We start from the raw sequence: 18494 nt of genomic DNA on the forward strand, positions 1-18494 counted from the left end.
TACATCCACAAAATTAAAATATTTCTATATATGCATTAAGAACTCATAATTACACAATAGGTCTATTAAATATCTGCACTGGGTACATCTCTTAAATATCTGCTCTGGGTACACCTGCACTGTCAAATTAATGCAGTTTAACTCCACTTAACCTGAGTAGGGTTGAACTAGTAAAAGATGCCAAGTTCAGGGTCACTCCACTAGATTCCTTCTTTTCTTTTCCATTCCATCTGGTTACTCTAAGATTTACCTCATAACTTTTCAGAACTTGTGCCAGGTCCCTTATTTTCTTCTTCCTCCCTTATCTCTTTTCCTACTCTGTCGTGTCTTTCAGATTATAAGCCTGAAGGAAGGGGCTGTCTTGTGTTTATTGATCTATATAAGCTGCTTTGGGAAGCTTTTCCATTGAAGAGCAGGACAAAAATGCCTCAGACAAATATAAGAGAAACTAGCTTAGATCATGTTTCACTGCTAAAAGATGCAGAACTTCCCAAACCAACTACTGTTGTACTTTAAAAAAAATACCTTTTTAACAGAATGCTGGTGTATTTCTGGCATATGTCTGTCATTGTAACATATGCTGTCATATTCCAACTGCTGGCACTACTCTGCATGATGGAAAAAACTGAAAGATGAGAAGGATGCATAAGGAGAAATAGTTTCAAGGAGTCTTGTGGGTTCTCTGCAAATACCTACTAGAGGTTTCTATGCTGTCTGTGGGATTGCATGCTGGATAGTCACACTCAATATTTGCAGTATGGAGGTAATACACCAAAATTAAAAGCCCTGTACACGTGCCTTAGTAAACTCTGTTCTTTACCTATTGCTTCTGTTGCCTCCTTCCTGTATTTGTGGGATAATATGTTGTGGGTCAGCTAACTGGAAGAAATAACAACACGAGGGATGTTCACCTACTGTGCATGACTTTCAACACACAAAACACCCTCGTAGCATTAGCAGCACACCATTTCATGATTTGTTCCACTAACTGAGTGAACATTTTGGAAATAAAATGCTGCCATCTCTATGCCACTTGGTCCTTTGAAGTGTTGATGCTGACACCTGAAACATTTGGTATTTTGTGGCATTCCTCTTCTAGATTACTTGATAATAATCTAAGTCTACATCCAAGGAACTGAAAAATGGTCATGAGCAACATCAATGTTATTCAGCACAAGATTTTCTTACCTCGAAGATGTTTGATGATTCATTGGCGTACTGATTGGAAATTATTTCTGATTGGTCACTGTACCATTTGAGTCCACCCAAAAAACTGTCAGCATCCAAGTCATTCACGTCTAACTCAGAGAGGTCAAGTTCTGGAAGATCTGGGCAAAGAGGCTGGTCTTCACCAACCAGGGCAGCACACTGAAAAAGGGGGGGGGGGGCAGGGGTTGGAAAGTGAGAGAAGGAAAACCAACACTTTCATTAATTAGAGGAAACCGAGAACAGCATCAGCACATGACACAAATTATATTTCAGTTAACTCACTTACACTATCCAGTAGGTCACAGGCGTTAACTTCATTTTGAGGAACAAAATGCTGACTTAAATCAAGACACTTGACACATGTGAGCAACAGAGCATGTATTCATGTGCATTGTTTGCATGCTGACCCGGCAGAAGAAAGAAAGAAAAAACACTCCCTCCTATGTTGGGAACAGTCAATTTTTAAAAAATTCGAACAACTTCACATTCCTGGAATGCACATTAGTCTTTTAAAAGTGTTGAGGGTAAGCCACTGCTTCTATTATTCCCAAAAGATAGAACTAGACATTTATAAAGAATATACATAGCATTGTAGCAAGCAATAAATGGTAACTCTCCCTCAGATAACATCTAGGGATTGTTATTTGTTTTTAAAGTATTAAACTGCCCTCTATCCATGTCTACTCAGAATGAAGCATTACTGAATTCAATGGATGTTTAATGCATTTCAGTCCAATTCCTTTTTCTGTTTGCTCGAGACAAAAGACAGTAGTCTAACTCCTCCTAGCCCTTTTCTACCAACAGACTGGCAGCACACAGGACATGAGATTCACCTGAGGGAATGGCAAGGGGCCCGGCACTGTTCCCTAGCTACCTCTCCTCCACAAAATATGCCATCTAAGGCAGTCACCTCACTTTGCATGTGGGAGAGCCTCCTCCTCTGGAGGTTTTTGAACACAGGCTAGATGGCCATTTGTCAGAAGTGCCTTGATTGTGCATTCTTGCATGGCAGAATGGGGTTGGACTCTTCCAGCTCTATGAAGTGACAAGAAGGAGATCATGTAACGTTCTGCCTTTAAACACAAACACAACGAGTAATAACAGGAGAGAGGGCAGATAAATGATAATCAGGGGTTACTCTTTTCAAGCAGTTGGAGTGGCCCTTATGTTAAAAAAACCAGAAAAATCAGTAGGGGATTCAGCAACATGAAATTGTACATTTCTGTTGGCCTCACACACATCATCCCCCTTTACAATCACCTGTTGAACAGGTACAAAATTATTAGCCATAATACAGCTTTGAGTAAGCTACAACAGCAAAGCTATACAACCCTCATAATAAGCAGATTGTGAAATATTTCTCATGGCACAAGAAAGATGAGCAGCTGCCAAGTAATGACCAAATATCTATAAATGTCACATTCCATTTATGGAGTCTTCCAATCTATACAAGCCTCACTTTGAGGCCATGAGCACTAGCTCTGAACAGCAAGATGCCAGCCAATAGAAAACTGGTCTTGGGCCAAAACTACAAGGGCCACTAATTGGTTTTTCATACCTTAACCCCTCCTATGGCTCAGAATGAGGAAGACATATTTGCATCTTCACCACATCTTGGAAGATATGTCACACAGGTAGGGAACTGAGACAAAAGATGGGCAGCAAGGCTGCCTTCTAGGTTTGGGTGATGGGAGTGCAACTTTGCTCTACATAGCTGTAGCTATGCAAGCATGAAAACATCTTTCTTCTCTACTCTGTGCACTTCTTGCTCTTCTGGATCAACACCTGTTGCAGATGGCTAGATATGTTCTTTCCCTCTGGGACATAGTTTCTTCACACTTAAGAGAAGCAAATATGGGAATAAGAACATGCAAATAGAGGTGCTGCTTAGCAAGGGCAGTGGTTGCATCTGATATGAATACTCCTAAGACACTAATTATGAAATAAATGAAGTATATTTTTCTGTAGTTCTATCACAAATGTCTCCAAACATAGGCCATCAAGGTTGCTGTTAATTTTTGCTCCTGCCACAAATCTGAAATGGCACTTTGAGTACAAAAAACTGACCCAGCCCTAGGCAATTTACCAGTATTTGTTTTACTGTCAACAGATATATTTGGGTTCATTGGGTTTTTTTTAAAAATAACATCCTTATGACTATTACAATCACAAGCAGCCATTATGCAAGCTAACTAACCCTAGCGAACACTGAGAATCTAAGAACCATGATAACAGTGCTTGGGAATAGCAGAATTATATCCCGGGGCACATGTAATCTTGTCTCACATATTACCTGAAGGATAGTTAGATTGTCATCTTTTTACTATTGCTCCTACAGCACTCCCACTGATGCATGCATCTCAGACTATAAATACCTGATGGTATTATTATTAACTGTACCTATATAATTGTGGGAAGAGGGCTGCACCTGTCATGGTATGTGAAATTACTCTCTGTGGATAAAGGTTAGTGAACTGGGAGAAACCATGTGATAGCAGTAATAACACTCCTCAAGTAACTTATAGTTAGCCTGTGAGCTGCAACATGCCAAGTTTCCAAAGGACTTAGCCAACAGTTTTATTTGAAAGCATGAGCTATCAAAGAATGTCCTTGTTTTGTGTGTGTGTGTGTTTTCTCCAGTAAAGTTGGTCAAGTTATAAGTTTCACTATCTTCCATGTTGGATTTTTATTTTATATTCTAAATACAAATCAATTTCAAACTGGAATGGAAGCCTCAGTCACCCTTAGTTTCCAGGCACAATAGCTGGGAAAGACTTCTCCATTAGACCTTGGAGTGTGACCAAAAACAGACCACAAGAAAACAGAGGTATCCGTGGTATTTCCAGACTGGGCACCTTCCAACTTTGTTGGAACACATCTCCCCTCATCCCTAGCCAGCATAGATATGTTGTTTGGGAAGAATAGGAGTTGCATTCCCAACATATTAAGAAGTATTGGCTAGTTATTTCCTATGAAATTAATTATCACCTAAAAAAATATGACATTAGATCTAAATTTGCATAACAGCTTGAGAGCATTTGATAGGATTTTACTGTTTATTTCCTATGATTTTCATTCTGATCTGAAAGCATTTTGCAAATCTTTAGTTCTTACAATCCAGAAAAGCAAACCTTGCAGTGATGACAGAAACAGATCTATAGGACACTTCACTAATACCTTTATACAGTGACAACTGAATACAGTAGGATATATAGTTCTAGGATGGTAGTTGGTAAGGTTACTGTATAAACTAACCTCCTCTTAAAGCAGGTAAAAGGAATTCATATCACTGTGTCTAGAATATTTGTATGCATTGGACTGCCAACAAATCAACAAAAAAGTCAATGCTACTTCTCTTACACTTGTCAGCATCACTGACTTCAAGTGTCAAGTATGCTGAAGAGGCATGTCTTCTTATTTTTGTATCCAAAAGTCTGTAGCAATCAAGACCTGGTATCACAGGGTTGGGAAGGTGAGGCTGACGCTAAAAACTTCTAGAATTTCTTTTTCTTTTTCATCACAAACACAGATTTTGCCAGAATTAAGCATGGTGAAATCCCTTTTAACAGGCCAGAATTGCGAATATCTTCACCTTCCATCTGAAATTGTGGGGACTATAACATACTTAACTCTGGAAGCACTGTGTTGAGAAAGAGATTGGGGGAGGGTGTGTATTTAGCAATACGGCATTTTCCTGAATATTTTCAGTTTCAGGCTTCTCCCCCCCCCCCCTCGTTTGGCCATCTGGAAGTTTCCTACATTGCCAACCATTTGAATCTGAACATGCTACAGGAGAGCCAGCTAGCATAGCAATTATATGGTTAAAAGCAAGATGACAACATTGATCACTTCAGAAGAGAAGTTTCCAAACTGTTACCTTCATTTATATGTGCAAAAATGTGGCAGTCAAGGCAAAGGAAAGAAAAAAGGGGGAAACACAACAAGGTTTCAGATGCTAGGGGCTGCCAATCACATGCAAAAGTGACACGGTTTCCTTGATTTATAATCTCACTTGTTTTTTGCCTTAAACAAAGTCAACTGAGGTGAGTGCATCAGTAACCCCAGAGCACCCCACCTCCACTGCAAATGCATTCATTTCCTCTATGTCTGTCATGTCAAACTTCAACAGTAAATACAGGTTACCTACTCAAGTTGGACTTGAGTAAAATAAACTTCCTAGAAACATTTGACAGACAATTCCAGTACGAAAGAATCTAGACCTGCATATTCTGTGCCTGACAACCTAATCGCACAGAATGCTTTGGAATAAAGAAAAAGGGTCAATAGACTCGGGGCAAGCGGAAAAGACTGCAATTTACCATTTTCTCTCTCCCTGGCCAAGCAGGACAATGCAGGCAATCAGAGAAGAGGAAGAGAAACTTAAGGGTTGGAAGGTGAGTCTCTGACATATCAATTCCTTTCCTCATATTCTTTGAAAAAGTACAGGGCTGTAACAGTGCAGGGCCTATCTGAGGCAAAAGTACACATGTACATATGAAGTATATTGTGCTTAAAGGAAGAGCAGATTGAAAATACAAAGGTAACTTCAAAGCAAAAGCGGTAATAAAACTACCTTTAAAACTACAATTATTCCCCACCCTCCTTCTTCCAATACTGAAGTTACCTTCCATTTGCAAATGTTCCAATGCAGAGATGACCTTTTTTTTCTTGATACACAAATGAAATCTGTGATCTCATTAAAGGATAATCTAGGTCTTTGCCTGAAAAGGTAGATTCTCAGCATTGTTCTCCTGGTTGTGTTGTGGAGGTCAGTGGCTTTAAACTGATGCCATGGACTTCCAAAGTATCCTGCTGTTCGCTTTACTACTTTTCATTTGTAAAAATAGATTCTCTCTCTCTGCAGTGCCTAGTTAAGCTGCCTGAGTTCTCTCAATAAGTGCACTTTTAGAAAAAGGCCTGCAGTGGCCATTTTTGAGCAACCTAAGGGATCACTGTGGTATGGGAAGGGGATTCTGCGTTCACAATCTTCATTTGTTTATAATGATTTCGGTGCCACTTCTTTTAAAAAAAATCAAATAACTGAAGTGAAGTATGTCCACTCTTGCCAATGTTGACATGATAATAAAATCAATATTTCTTGATATGGCACTACGCTTCTAATCTGGGACACCTTAGTAGCAAGTGTTCCTGTTGTTAATTTATATTTGGCCTTTGAGCAATGCCAGGTTTAACACTCTAAGACCTATAACTGTCCTCATCTGACTTGTAGATATTTGGTATTTACTTTCACATCTCTAACAGGTGCACCTTCCAATGCAATGTCACTTCTTCCTTTCTCTTTCTTTCTATTAGTCCATAGATTATGGTAGTTATTTTACAACTATACTCTTAATTTTATACTAATCTTTCAGCAGTATAAAACAGTCTCTACACACAAAAGTGTCATTTTAGCCCTAGATCATTCTCTCATCCACCCTTGCAGCGCTTACTTAGAAAGCAAACAATAAATTAGCTTAACTGCAGCAATGATAATGAATCATCGTAATTAGGAATCATTCTCCATTAACCTTTTTTTGGGCGGGGGGGGGGGGGGGAGTTGCTTGTGTGCTTTTGAAAGTAATTTTTAACAGCACAATTATTTGGGAAGTGGGGAAGAAATGATGCGTGCAATTTAACTGATATTAATTAAAACAATAATCTTAATTTAGCAAGCTTGTTTGGGGAAAAACACTGTTGGGGGAAGGGGAAAGGAGAGGGTGTATCCTGAACACGGACAATATGCTTAAAACAAACACACACCATGTGGATTCTCTTTATCAGTCCATGCAGCTTCGTTGTGCATTACCTTCATTAAACAGAGAAACACTGTAGGATGTTGATCAGCTACGGTGATGTACAGGCCTTTATTAAGTTACATGCAATCTCACTGTTATAAATAAAGATGTACAAAGTATTTTATGTCAGAAGTAACACGAAAGCTGCTCACTGCTACTGGATGCTGTGAAAGGACTTTAAGAACAGAAAACACAGATTTCCCCAGCGAATCAGGTCGGCTTCAAGGAGTGCAAAGCACATGTCACTTGGAAAAATGGCACTAAGAAGCTACCTGATTTGCCACACAATTCACAAAAAACCCTTTCCAAAGAATAAGCAGGAAGAGAGGGAGGAACGAAGAAATGCTTACTGGCATAAATTATATTTTCCTTACACTGGCTTGAAATTCCTGCAGGAACGCTGATGATTAAAATAGATCATCACCATTTCCACACACACTGGTTCCTCAAATAAGCTCCTAACAGCATTAGGAATAATGCATGATGGAAAAAACGAAGCCACGGCAGCTGAGACCCATGCAACAGAAACCAACGACAATCCACTGGATACTTCCAGCTACTCAGAAACAAATGAGGACTTCTGGAGCCAGTAAGTCACTCACTTATCATCTTGACTCATAATAGCTACAAGACATATGAATTATCCATATCTCATCCACTTTACCAAGAAGTCAAAACAAGGGATGAGCAATTACACTATGCAAACAGAAGTCAGCAGATGAGGTGCAAATATTTTAAACATGCTTTAAAAATAGAGTCTGCTCCTTGTCTTCTGCAATGAGAATCTAAAAATCTCTACAGAAAATGATAAATGCTTCAACTCAGGAATATGTCCCCGTTTCATTGATATATTTTTTTTAAGCAACGCACATGGAGGATCAATAGGAGTATTCGCCCTCTCTTGTTAAAGGGAGCATTTCAGGCTGTAAACCCTTGCTTGTTTGCTTGCTTGCAAGTAATCCTCACTTACGTAGTGGAATTTACCGTTGAATAAAAGATGGACAAGACTGGCCTGCAAGAGCATCAATCCTCTAGGGTTGTGATAAAGGGACTGGGTGGGGGAGTTCCCCCAAGTTGTCAGAACTTTCAAACCCCACCATTTGAGATCCAGGGCTCTGTTTGGGCTTTGAGGTTTTTTTTTCCCTGAGTGTAAATGTTGAGGCAGCCTCAAATCTTCCTTTCTCAGCACTCCAGGGATTCCTAAGGAGCTGCTTGTTTTCTTTCCCTGGCTATTCCACACACTCACTCACACACCCCTTATAAATTGTAGCCAGCAGAAGCTGCAGATTTGATGTATTGCCGTCTATTTTTACTCAAGGAGCGGTGGCAGAGAAAGAGAGATAGAGAGAGGGGAGGGGTGGCATCAAAAAAGCAAGATTTTGCCCCAATCCAAGAGCCTGTTGTCTGAGTAGAGAGAAGAAAGAAAAAGAAGGAAGGAAGGAAGGAAAAAAGGAAGGAAAGAAGGAAGAAAAGAAGGAAGGAAGGAAAGAAAGAAAAAAGAAAAAGGAAGGAAGGATGGATGGATGGATGGAAAAAAGAAGGAAAGAAGGAAGAAAAGAAGGAAGAAAAGAAGGAAGGAAGGAAGGAAGGAAAAAGGAAGGAAGCAAGAAAAGAAAGAAAAAAGAAAAAGGAAGGAAAGATGGATGGATGGAAGGAAGGAAGGAAGGAAGGAAAAAAGAAGGAAAGAAGGAAGGAAGGAAGGAAGGAAGGAAGGAAAGAAAGAAAAAGGAAGGAAAGAAGGAATGAAAGAAAGAAATAAAGAAGGAAGGAAGGAAAGAAGGGAGGAAGGAAAGAAGGAAGGAAAGAAGGAAGAAAGGAAAGAAGCAAGGAAAAAAGGAAGCAAGGAAGGAAGGAAAGAAAAAAGGAAGGAAGGAAGGAAGGAAGGAAAGAAGGAAGAAAGGAAGGAAGGAAAGAAAAAAGGAAGCAAGGAAGGAAGGAAAGAAAAAAGGAAGGGAGGAAGGGAGGAAAGAAAGAAAGGAAGAAACAAGAAAGGAAAGAAAGAAGGAAGGAAGAAGAGGAGGAAGGAAGAAAAGGAGGGAGGAAGGAAGGAAGGAAGGAAGGAAGGAGGGAGGGAAGGGGCTAAACCCTTCCCCAATATCCTCATATTAAAAGCCCTATTGCCTCCAACCCAGTCCCACTTCAAGCTTTCTGCACCTGAGAACTTCCTCCCCATCCACAACCATTGGGCATTTATTCAGACACAAGTTTTGACAGGCGACGAGAATCCCCGCCGCCTCAGTTCCCTTTCCTTCTCTCATATCAACACATCCACACTCCCTTCCCCAATTTCCTCACATGAAAGACCCCATTCCCACTCCATGCTCAGGTGCTCTATGCAAATGGGAAATCCCCCCTCCCCTCCCCATCTACAGCCATTTAAGGACAAGTTGAGACAGGTGACAAGACCCCCCCCCCTCCCCTTTCCTCCCTTCCAATTCTTTCTCTCAGGCTGCCCACTTTCCTCCCAGTGCCTGGGCGCCTAAAGGTTGCACATGACTGAGGAGAGGGAGCCAGGGGCGCATAAAAATAGTTTCCAAGCGCAGGAGGAGATCCCGAGGGCAGGAGAGGAGCCAGGTCTGGCTGGGGAGTCCTCTCAAAATAGACAAGGGGGTGGGGGCCAACTTAGCGGGTTCAAGGAAGCAATGCAAACAAAAGCGGAGGGAAAACTGAGGCAAGGAAGGAAGGGAAGCAGGTGGGAAGGAGGAAGGGAAGGCGGGCGGGCTCACCTCGATGTCACTCCATACAGAGTCCTGGTTGCACATGTCCCACGCCATCCAGCTCTGGGAGGACGGCAGGGGAGCGGGCAAACTACAATCCACCGCCAGAGCGAGCGAGCAGAGAGCCGGCGCGAGCAGAGAAAGCCGCCTTCCCTTCCTTTCCCTTCCCTCCCTTCCGTCCTCGCGCGCAGCCGACCAGCCCCTCACTGGGAGAGTGAACCGAAGACACCTGTCTTACTACTGTTCCCCGTCACGTGACGAGGCTATTAAAAAGTAGGCTGGCCTGTCACTCACAACCCCCCTCCCGCCCTCCCGCCTCCCCCCGGCCGCGCGCCCCCTTCTTCTCCGTCTTCGATGCTCTGTGTGTGTTTGCGAGAGCGCGCGCTCAAGCCCTGTGACGTCACGCTCAGGGGCAGACCGGAGGCTGGCGCCAAGTCAAGCCAAACACGCGCGCAAAGGCAAACACAGGCAGGCAGGCAAGCCGCGCAGGAGGCAGAGAGAGAGAAGAGAGCGCGCGCGCACGGAGGAGGCTCTCTCTCGCGCGCGCAGGGTCGGCTCGCCTCAACCCCGGGGCTCGCGCCACACCTCTGCAAGGCGGCTAAGCCATTGACGCGCACACAACAACAACATCGACCAATATTTCAACGCCTTGCTTTGGACATTATTATTCGACGCCCCTCCAAGTCCAGCTCCACGAATTCCCTTTGCCCAGGTGTTTCCTCAAAAGTGGTTTAAGAATGGGGAGATGGGAAAAAAACTACCCCGGCAGTGTCCAGGGGAGCATTTGCACAGTTAAAACTTGTGTGCTAGCAGCACCCATACCTTGGGAAGTCTGACTTGGCCACAGTAGTCCACGCTCTGGATAATCCCGTATAATCCTGCAACGCGCTGTTCGAGGGGTTGCCTTTGAAGACTGTCTGGAAGCTTCAAATGGTCCAACCCGCAACCAGATTGCTAACAGGAGCAGTGCTCAGGGACAGGGGCGGCTCGTCCATTACGCAAAGTAAGCGGTTGCAGAACACATTTTTTGCCAGGGGTTCAGAGGCGCCTCTGTAAATGCCCCTCGACCGCCACTTGAGGAGCGCCCCCTCAGCTCACAACAGCCCTAGCAGTCCGGGGGGGGGAGCCTCAGCTTTCTTGCCTCGCTGCTGGGTGATCCTCTTCCTAAAGGGGCTGGGCCCTTGAGCCTCGCCTAGCCCCTCTCGTTCCTGCTTCACCCGGCCACCGGGTGCGCCAGCAGAGCTGGCGCTCAATCGTCCTTCGTGTTCGATCCCTTCCCCATGACCAGCTCCTTTTCCCGATCCCCCGGTGCTCCACCCGCCTCCTCTCCTCTCCCCAATCCGCGGGTGGGCCAAGGGGCAGAGCCGCCGTGCCTGGCCCGTTTCGGGTCCGGAGGCGTGTCTGAAGACCCCAGCGTGCGCACCAAAAGTAGCCTCTTCTCTTGACTTTCTCTTCAGCCATTGGGACGGGGAGAGAGAGAGAGAGAGAGAGCCCCTCCGGCTGGAGGTACTTTCCACCTCCGCTCCCTCCTTTGTTTTTGCACCTACCTTCAGGAAAGGTAGGCATCTCCACCTCTGTCTGTCTGTCTCTCTCTCTCTCTCTCGGTCCCAATGGCTGAGGAGAAAGTCAGGACAAGAGGTGACTTTTGGTGCACACGCTGGGGTCTTCAGGCACGCCTCTAGACCCAAAGTGGGCCAGGCAAGGGAGAAAGTGCGGCAAGTGTAGTTACTGGGATGTATAGTTCACCTACAATCAAAAAGCATTCTGAACTCCACCAATGATGGAATTGAACCAAATATGGCACACAGAACTCCCACGACGAACAGAAAATATATATATCAATGATTGGTTGGGGGGGGGGGGCGCCAAAATATTGTTTGCTTACTGTTGAAAATTACCTAGGGCCGCCACTGCTCAGAGAGCATACAACTCCTCTGTTACGCCAGCTCCACTGGCTGCCAGTTTGCTACCGGGCACAATTCAAAGTGCTAGCTTTAGCCTATAAAGCCTTAAACGGTTTTGGCCCAACTTACCTGTCCGAATGCATCTCCCCTTATGAACCATCTAGGACCTTACGATCATCTGGGGAGATCCTGCTCTCATTACCGCCACAAGTATGTTTGGCAGAGATGAGAGACAGGTCCTTCTTGGTGGTGGCCCCTTGACTGTGGAATGCCCTCCTTATAGATATTAGATCGGCCACCTCCCTTTCAACATTCCAGAAAAAAGTCAAGACGTGGCTTTTTGAACAAGCATTTGCAAATGCAGAGTAACTGACACAGGAAAATGGAATGACTAGACAATGAATCCAGACAACGTTTTTAACAAGGAGACACTATATTTTATTGATTTGTTTAGTTTTTATTATATGTTATGTTTTTAATTGTATTTATGACATTGTAAGCATTGAATTTTGCTCTGTTAATCGCCATACAGGCTGAGAAAGGCGGTATACAAATACAGTAAATGAATAAATAAATAGTCTGAAATCCTCCCAGTGTCAGCTCCACTGGCTGCCAGTTTGCTACTGAGCACGATTCAAAGTGCTGGCTTTAGCCTATAAAGTCCTAAACGGTTCCGGCCCAGCCTACCTGTCTGAACGTATCTCCCTCTATGAACTATCTTGGAGATTAATAGTCTGGGGAGGTCCTGCTCTCAGTCCCACCTTCTTTGCAAGTAGGGTTGGGGGGGACGAGAGACTGGGTTTTCTCAGTGGTGGCCCCTCGGTTATGGAATTCCCTTCCTAGTGATATCAGGACAGCCCCTTCCCTCGTAGTGTTTAGAAAGAGAATCAAAACCTGGCTCTGGGAGCAGGCGTTTGAAAAATAGAGCAGTGCAGGAATGTTAGTATGGAATATGTGCAATTTGACTACGGATTGGCTTTTAGACTACGACTCTGGATGACGTGTTTCATTGAAATGTATTTTTATTATGCTTATTATATTTTAATGTTTAACTTATGCTTTAACCGATGTGGTATTTTTTAAGGCACTATGGAGGTGTGATTGTAAGCCACCTTGATTCCCTCTCAGGGTAGAGAGAGGTGGGATATAAATACGGTAAATACATAAATCCCAAATGGTCCACATGAGTGGCTGAGAGAGTGATTCAGTGGGCACACATTTTGCTTCCTGCACAAATAGTGTATGGAATTACCTCCAGTCAATGCAGATAAGGTAAAACATATATGAATTTTGCATTTTGGCTTGGGTCTCATCAGCACGTCTCATTATGTATGTGTTTACAAATACAACTATTCCATAATAATAATAACCATCATCATCATTATCCAAAGTACTTCAGCTCTCATCAAGGTTGGTCGTGCACTGCCATAGAATGCATTATATGGGTCTATGCTGGTCATATAATGCAGCTCAAACCAGCCTATACAAATAAGATAATATGTTGTTGAAGGCTTTCATGGTGGGAATCACTTGGGTTGCTTTGAGTTTTCTGGGCTATATGGACCTCACAGTTTCTGAGGATACCTGCCATTGATGTGGGTGAAGGAGAGAATGCTTCTGGAGCTTAGCCAGACAACCTGAAAAATTCATAGCAAGCCAATAATACAATAATAATACATCTTTATTTATATCCTGCTTTTCTCCCTGATGGGACCCAAAGTGGCTCACAACATAATACAATCGAAATCAAAGCACATTTAACATAAAATACAAGACAAAAATCATATAAAGCATAATAATGTCCAGAAATAAGATACAAATAAATATTTAGCTTTAAAAACATATACAACCAATTACAATTATTGCGGAGACTCCTCAATTAAATAGAATATTTAACTCAGTGCAAATTGACCTCACTGTCATTGATTCCAAATGCAAAGATTCCAAAATAAGATTATTCATATTACAAATCAAAAGTGTTTTGGGTCTCAAGTCTTTTGGATAAGGGATATTTATTTATTTATGAGATTCCCATGCCACCTTTCTCCAGTATGGGCCCTGGAAGCTCATGTCATCTTTAAAAATAGACATAGTAACATAAAACCATTAACTAAAATAGATAATAAAAGTTGCTCCTTACCAACTTAGAAACCCTATTATAAACAATAAAAGTTAAAATCTGTAAAATTCCCCATATGAGCATCAAGTGCCCCAAACCATCCTCAAATTTGGATAGAAGGAATTTAGGTTTGTTTCCCCATGCTTTGGGATGCTTTTATTTGGGCAGCAGTCCTCAAAGAAAATATCTATTTTTGGCTTCATTTAAATACTCTTGAGGTGCTAAACCAGGCATGGGCAAACTTTCTTAACTTGGCGGCCACATGCTAGCACTTCCTGCTAAGAGGACTGGCTGTCCCATGATGGAAGGAGGAAGGGAAGAGAGGCAGAAGAAAGGACAAAAGGGAGGAAGGGAAAGATAGAAGGAAGAAGAGAAAGGGAAGGAGGAAGTGGGGAAAGAAGGAAGGAAGGATGAAAGGGTGGAAGGAAAGAATGGAAGGAAGTGAAGGAGAAAAGAAAAAGGAAAGGAAGGGAAGAAGAGAAGGATGGAAGCAAGGAAGGGAAGAGAATGAAGGAAGAACAAAAGAGTGAAAAGAAATGGAGAGAGGAAGAAAGGGAGGGAAGGGATGGAGGGAGGGAAGAGAAGGATGAAATGAGGGAAGGGAAAGATGAAAGGAGAAAGAGGGAGATGAAAGAAAGAAAGAAGGAAGGAAAAACAAAAGGGAAGGAAGGGTGCAAGGGAAGGAGGAAGGAAAAAGAAGGAAGGGAAGGACGAAAGAATGGAAGGGAGGGAAGTTGGAAGGGAGGGAAGAAAGAGAGAAGGAAGGAAAGGCAAGGGAAGGGAGGAAGGAGAAAGAGGGAGAGATGGAAGGAGAGAGGAAATATGGAAGAAACAATGAAAGGGTGGAAGGGAAGGAAGTAGCGAAGGAGAAAGAGGGAAGGAAGGAAGGAAGGGAGAGGGAAGAAGGAAGGAAAGAGAGAAAGGAGGAAAGATTGGATGGTGAGAGAGGAGGGCCTGAGAAAAGAGCCCAAGGGGCCACATCCGGCCCTCGGGCCTGGGTTTGACCATACCTGTGTTAAACAATGCCAGATTTCAGTGCCTACAGTATCCCTGAAAAAAATAGTCTTTTTGTGGCTAGTAGCAAGATTTATGCATAGCTTTAGGGTGCTAAGTCTGTGCATAAATCTTGCACACAGGATCAAATGACCACTACTGGACAACCTTTCTTAATCAGACTAATTCATACTTAATGCAGGTGTATCTCAGGAAGCAAGTCCTAAATGTGTTTATTTGAAACCAAGCCTCAGAAGGTATATAGTCATCTTACTCTCAAGTAAGGCTTGAGAGCTCACAAGTAGACCATGCAGGCAAATGGTCTATTCCTCAAATATATGCTCTCTGTAGTGGGAGGCTTCTCTAAATTTCTCATGGCTGAAATCTATTAAAATATATCCACATCCTATATGATTCAGTTGGATAGAAACCCTTCCGCATGATGAAAGGATGGGATAAACTAGAAACTTGCTGGACAACATCAAATGCATTTACCAGAAAATTGCAGCTACCAAAAGTAAGATTTCTAACTTAAATGACTGAGGGAAGCTGGGAGGGGGATCTTTTTATATCTTCTCTTTCTGTTTTTTCATGACGGCACTCCCGAAAAACCAGTGTTGTTATATACAACTACTCCGGTGCTTTTGTCCCTAACGGCTCACATTCCTGTTTGCATTTTCATATCAGCAGATATTCTCCACTGTTGCCTTAGGGCACATTTTTGTATAAACACCATTATACATTAGCCATGCAGCTGACCTGGACTACGCATTTCCTAGGGAGGGCACAAAGCGTACTCCCAACACCATTATGCACTCAAAAGACTGTTTTCCCCTTCCAGCTTTTTACAGGTGCGCCTGTTTTATGATAACATGGCAGAATGAACCCACAACAAATGAAAGGCATCTTTCCTGCAACAGGAAAAACAAGACCTTTCCCTTCACCTGAGTCTTACATTTCTTTTCTTTCCCTTTCTTTTAAAGATTAAAAGCTATACTTTTAATTAGCTGTGTGCCACAGTCTCTCTTACAAATTCTAAATGCGAGATCAGTCATGCTGCGCTACTAGTTAGAGTCACACTACAATAATGGATCATGCCTCTTTGTTATGAAATATTCATTCGGATTGTCATTTGCAAATTTGAGTATTCTAAATGCTAAATGAATACAATTATTATCCAGCGACAGAGCTGAATTGACAGACAAGAGGCGGCAATTCTTGAAACGCTTGCCCCCTCCGATTCCATGTCCATTCAAAATATGAATCGAGCAGAAAGTAAATGTTTAACTATTTACTACCCTACTTACTCGTTACTATATTACCACAACTTCTTGGCTGATAGATCCAAACAGGGAAGTTCAACAATGTACAGAACCAAAGTGTTTATTTTTATCATGCAAATCCTCTAAAACAATCATATTTTCATCAGACCTAAATGATTAAAAATGCTACCACTTCTACTTTTGACTATTTTTAAAAAAACACGCAGTAAACTTCAATGTGGTTACAGAGAAACTGTTCAGAAAAATGATTTGATTAAAGTAAAAACGACAGTTTTGTCAACGGTGGGGAGAATAAATTCCATCCAAAATACATGCTGAATGTATCGTAAAATATATGCTGATTTAATGATGAAACCATAGTAAATGTTTAAGATCCAGGGCAGGGTTTGCCACCTCTGCCCTTAGAACAGTCACATAAAGTAATATTTGGAAGCTGACTGGTGGAAAGAAGACTAGTTTTTATTAATAATTATCTGTGGATCCATGCTTGAAGAAATAGTCTTCTATCAAATATACTTGTAATTGTGTTCACCTACTGTACCAAATCCATCACTTTTATTTTTAAGTTCCATTCACACCTTTTATAGAATGGTATTTTTACTGCAACATCTTAGATTGCTGTTTTTGTTTAGGGAGGGGGGTGTATTTCGACCTGCCCGCATTGTTTTCTATTTTCTACAATTCCACTTCACTGCTTTTCTGTCAAATTAGCAAGTTAACTGACAAACAGGCAATTGCAAACTTAGAAGCAGTTCAAAAACTGATGGGGGAAAAGTTGCCTGGTGCATACGTTCATTGCTGAGTAATATCACATAGAACCGTGATAGTTGTAAGGATTTGAGATATATATATATATATATATATATATATATATATATATATATATACACACACACACACACACACACACACACACACAAATACAAGTGTCATTATAACTCACCTTGCACCAGCAACAAAGGTTTTCAAACATTCATATCAAAGTTCTGTCCAAACAGTATATTTTGTCCTAATCCATATCTAAGTAGCAGTGCAGTCTGACCTAACTTCAGAAATTGTTCCCATTGGGAAACCTTTCTCCCACATTTCAAATCTAAGTTTTATACACAACGAAATATAGTTTGCAACTCTGAAAGCCCCAATAATACCTGTCACTCTCCACATAAGGTGAGTGATGGCACACAAAGGAAGCAATGAAATTAGAGAAGCTAATGTGTTCCCTCTCAACTCGTGGTTCACTCCCACAGGATGAGACCGAGGAACAAGGGCAGTTGCTCCAGAGAGTCCACACTGTACCCTTTCAGCTATGTTAAGTGCAAGTTCCTCCAAAATGGTTAACATTCGCCAGTTTCTACATTATGTAACAGAAAAAGCAATAAAAGTAACTAAATACTAGCATAGTGGGGTAGTTTGAGTGTTGGTCTATGATTCAGAAGACTAGGGTTTGAGCCCCCAGACAGCTGTGGTAACCCACCAAGTGACTTTGGGCAAGTCCCACTCCCTCAGATTCAGAGAAATAGCAAAGGCAACTCCCCTCTAAAAATCATAGGATCATAGAGTTGGAAGAGACCTCACAGGCCATCCAATCCAACCCCTTATGCATTTTCTAATGGGAGCATTGATTTTTTAAAAAAAGGAAAGATTGACTTTTTTCTAATAAACAGCGTTAAAAATTGCCTAAGCTGCTTCTGCTGCTCCTCCTCCTCTTGATACTGCTGGGCCCCTCTCGGTCCCATGTTGTGTGTGTGCTTTCCCCCCTGCCTTGAAGGGCCTTGCTGGCACGAGCCTCATTCTAGCCTCGTGTGCTCTCCCTTGCCCACTCATGCGCACCATGCACCAAGCACACCTGTTCTCCCCTCCCTGCTTTGGAGTCTCAGAAACAGCCCTTCCCTTGGTTGAGAAGCCAGCTGAGAGGCTGATCAATAACAGCAGGAGAAGGGCTTTTGGTGGAAGGATTCACCTTCTGTTTCCCAAAAGGAAGAGAAGGACAGATGGAGAAATCTTCCGCCTTCTCTGCCAAAGAGGTTCCTAAGACCACCAGAAATGTTTTCCTGATGGTCTTTGGTGATTCCTCTGAAACCTCACTCACAACCCCCTACAAGAAGTCCCGACCCCCAGGTTGAGAAACACTGATCATATAGCTGTGTTGCTTTTACATAATTCTGTACTATCAAGTATGCTTTGATATGCGCAGGAGAAATGAGAGCCATAGTCTGCATACATCCTCAAAACATCTTTGCAGCCTCTCATCCCCTGTCCCTCAAGACACACCAAAAAACAACCAGTCATAGCAATGCCTCCATTTGTTTAAACATCTCATTCCCCTTACCACAAAAATCTGAAATCCCCAGAAATGCTCTCAGTTGCCAATAGTTTCTGAAAATGTGGAGCTGTGGCCCACTGGAAGTGTAGTGGACTAAAATTAGCCTCAATCCCTGCCATACCTGCACACCCCAGAGCTCATAAAGGGAACA

At 42.5% G+C, this 18494-nt stretch overlaps 1 protein-coding gene across 4 annotated transcripts in view; it reads right to left on the minus strand.

The window, feature by feature from the left end:
- PPARGC1A (PPARG coactivator 1 alpha) overlaps positions 1-18494 on the minus strand; it is a 722162-nt gene that overhangs the window by 100253 nt on the left and 603415 nt on the right. For 3 of the 4 annotated variants that reach the window (XM_060777879.2, XM_060777878.2, XM_060777880.2), the window contains one exon: positions 1189-1368. In XM_060777879.2, the coding sequence (XP_060633862.2) occupies positions 1189-1368 (180 nt within the window). Of the gene's footprint in view, positions 1-1188; positions 1369-9730; positions 10005-18494 lie in introns of those variants that run through there. The other variant, XM_060777881.2, reaches the window with a different exon arrangement.

This window comes from Anolis sagrei, chromosome 5 (genome assembly GCF_037176765.1).
Source record: "Anolis sagrei isolate rAnoSag1 chromosome 5, rAnoSag1.mat, whole genome shotgun sequence".
Taxonomy (NCBI): Eukaryota; Metazoa; Chordata; class Lepidosauria; order Squamata; family Dactyloidae; genus Anolis; species Anolis sagrei.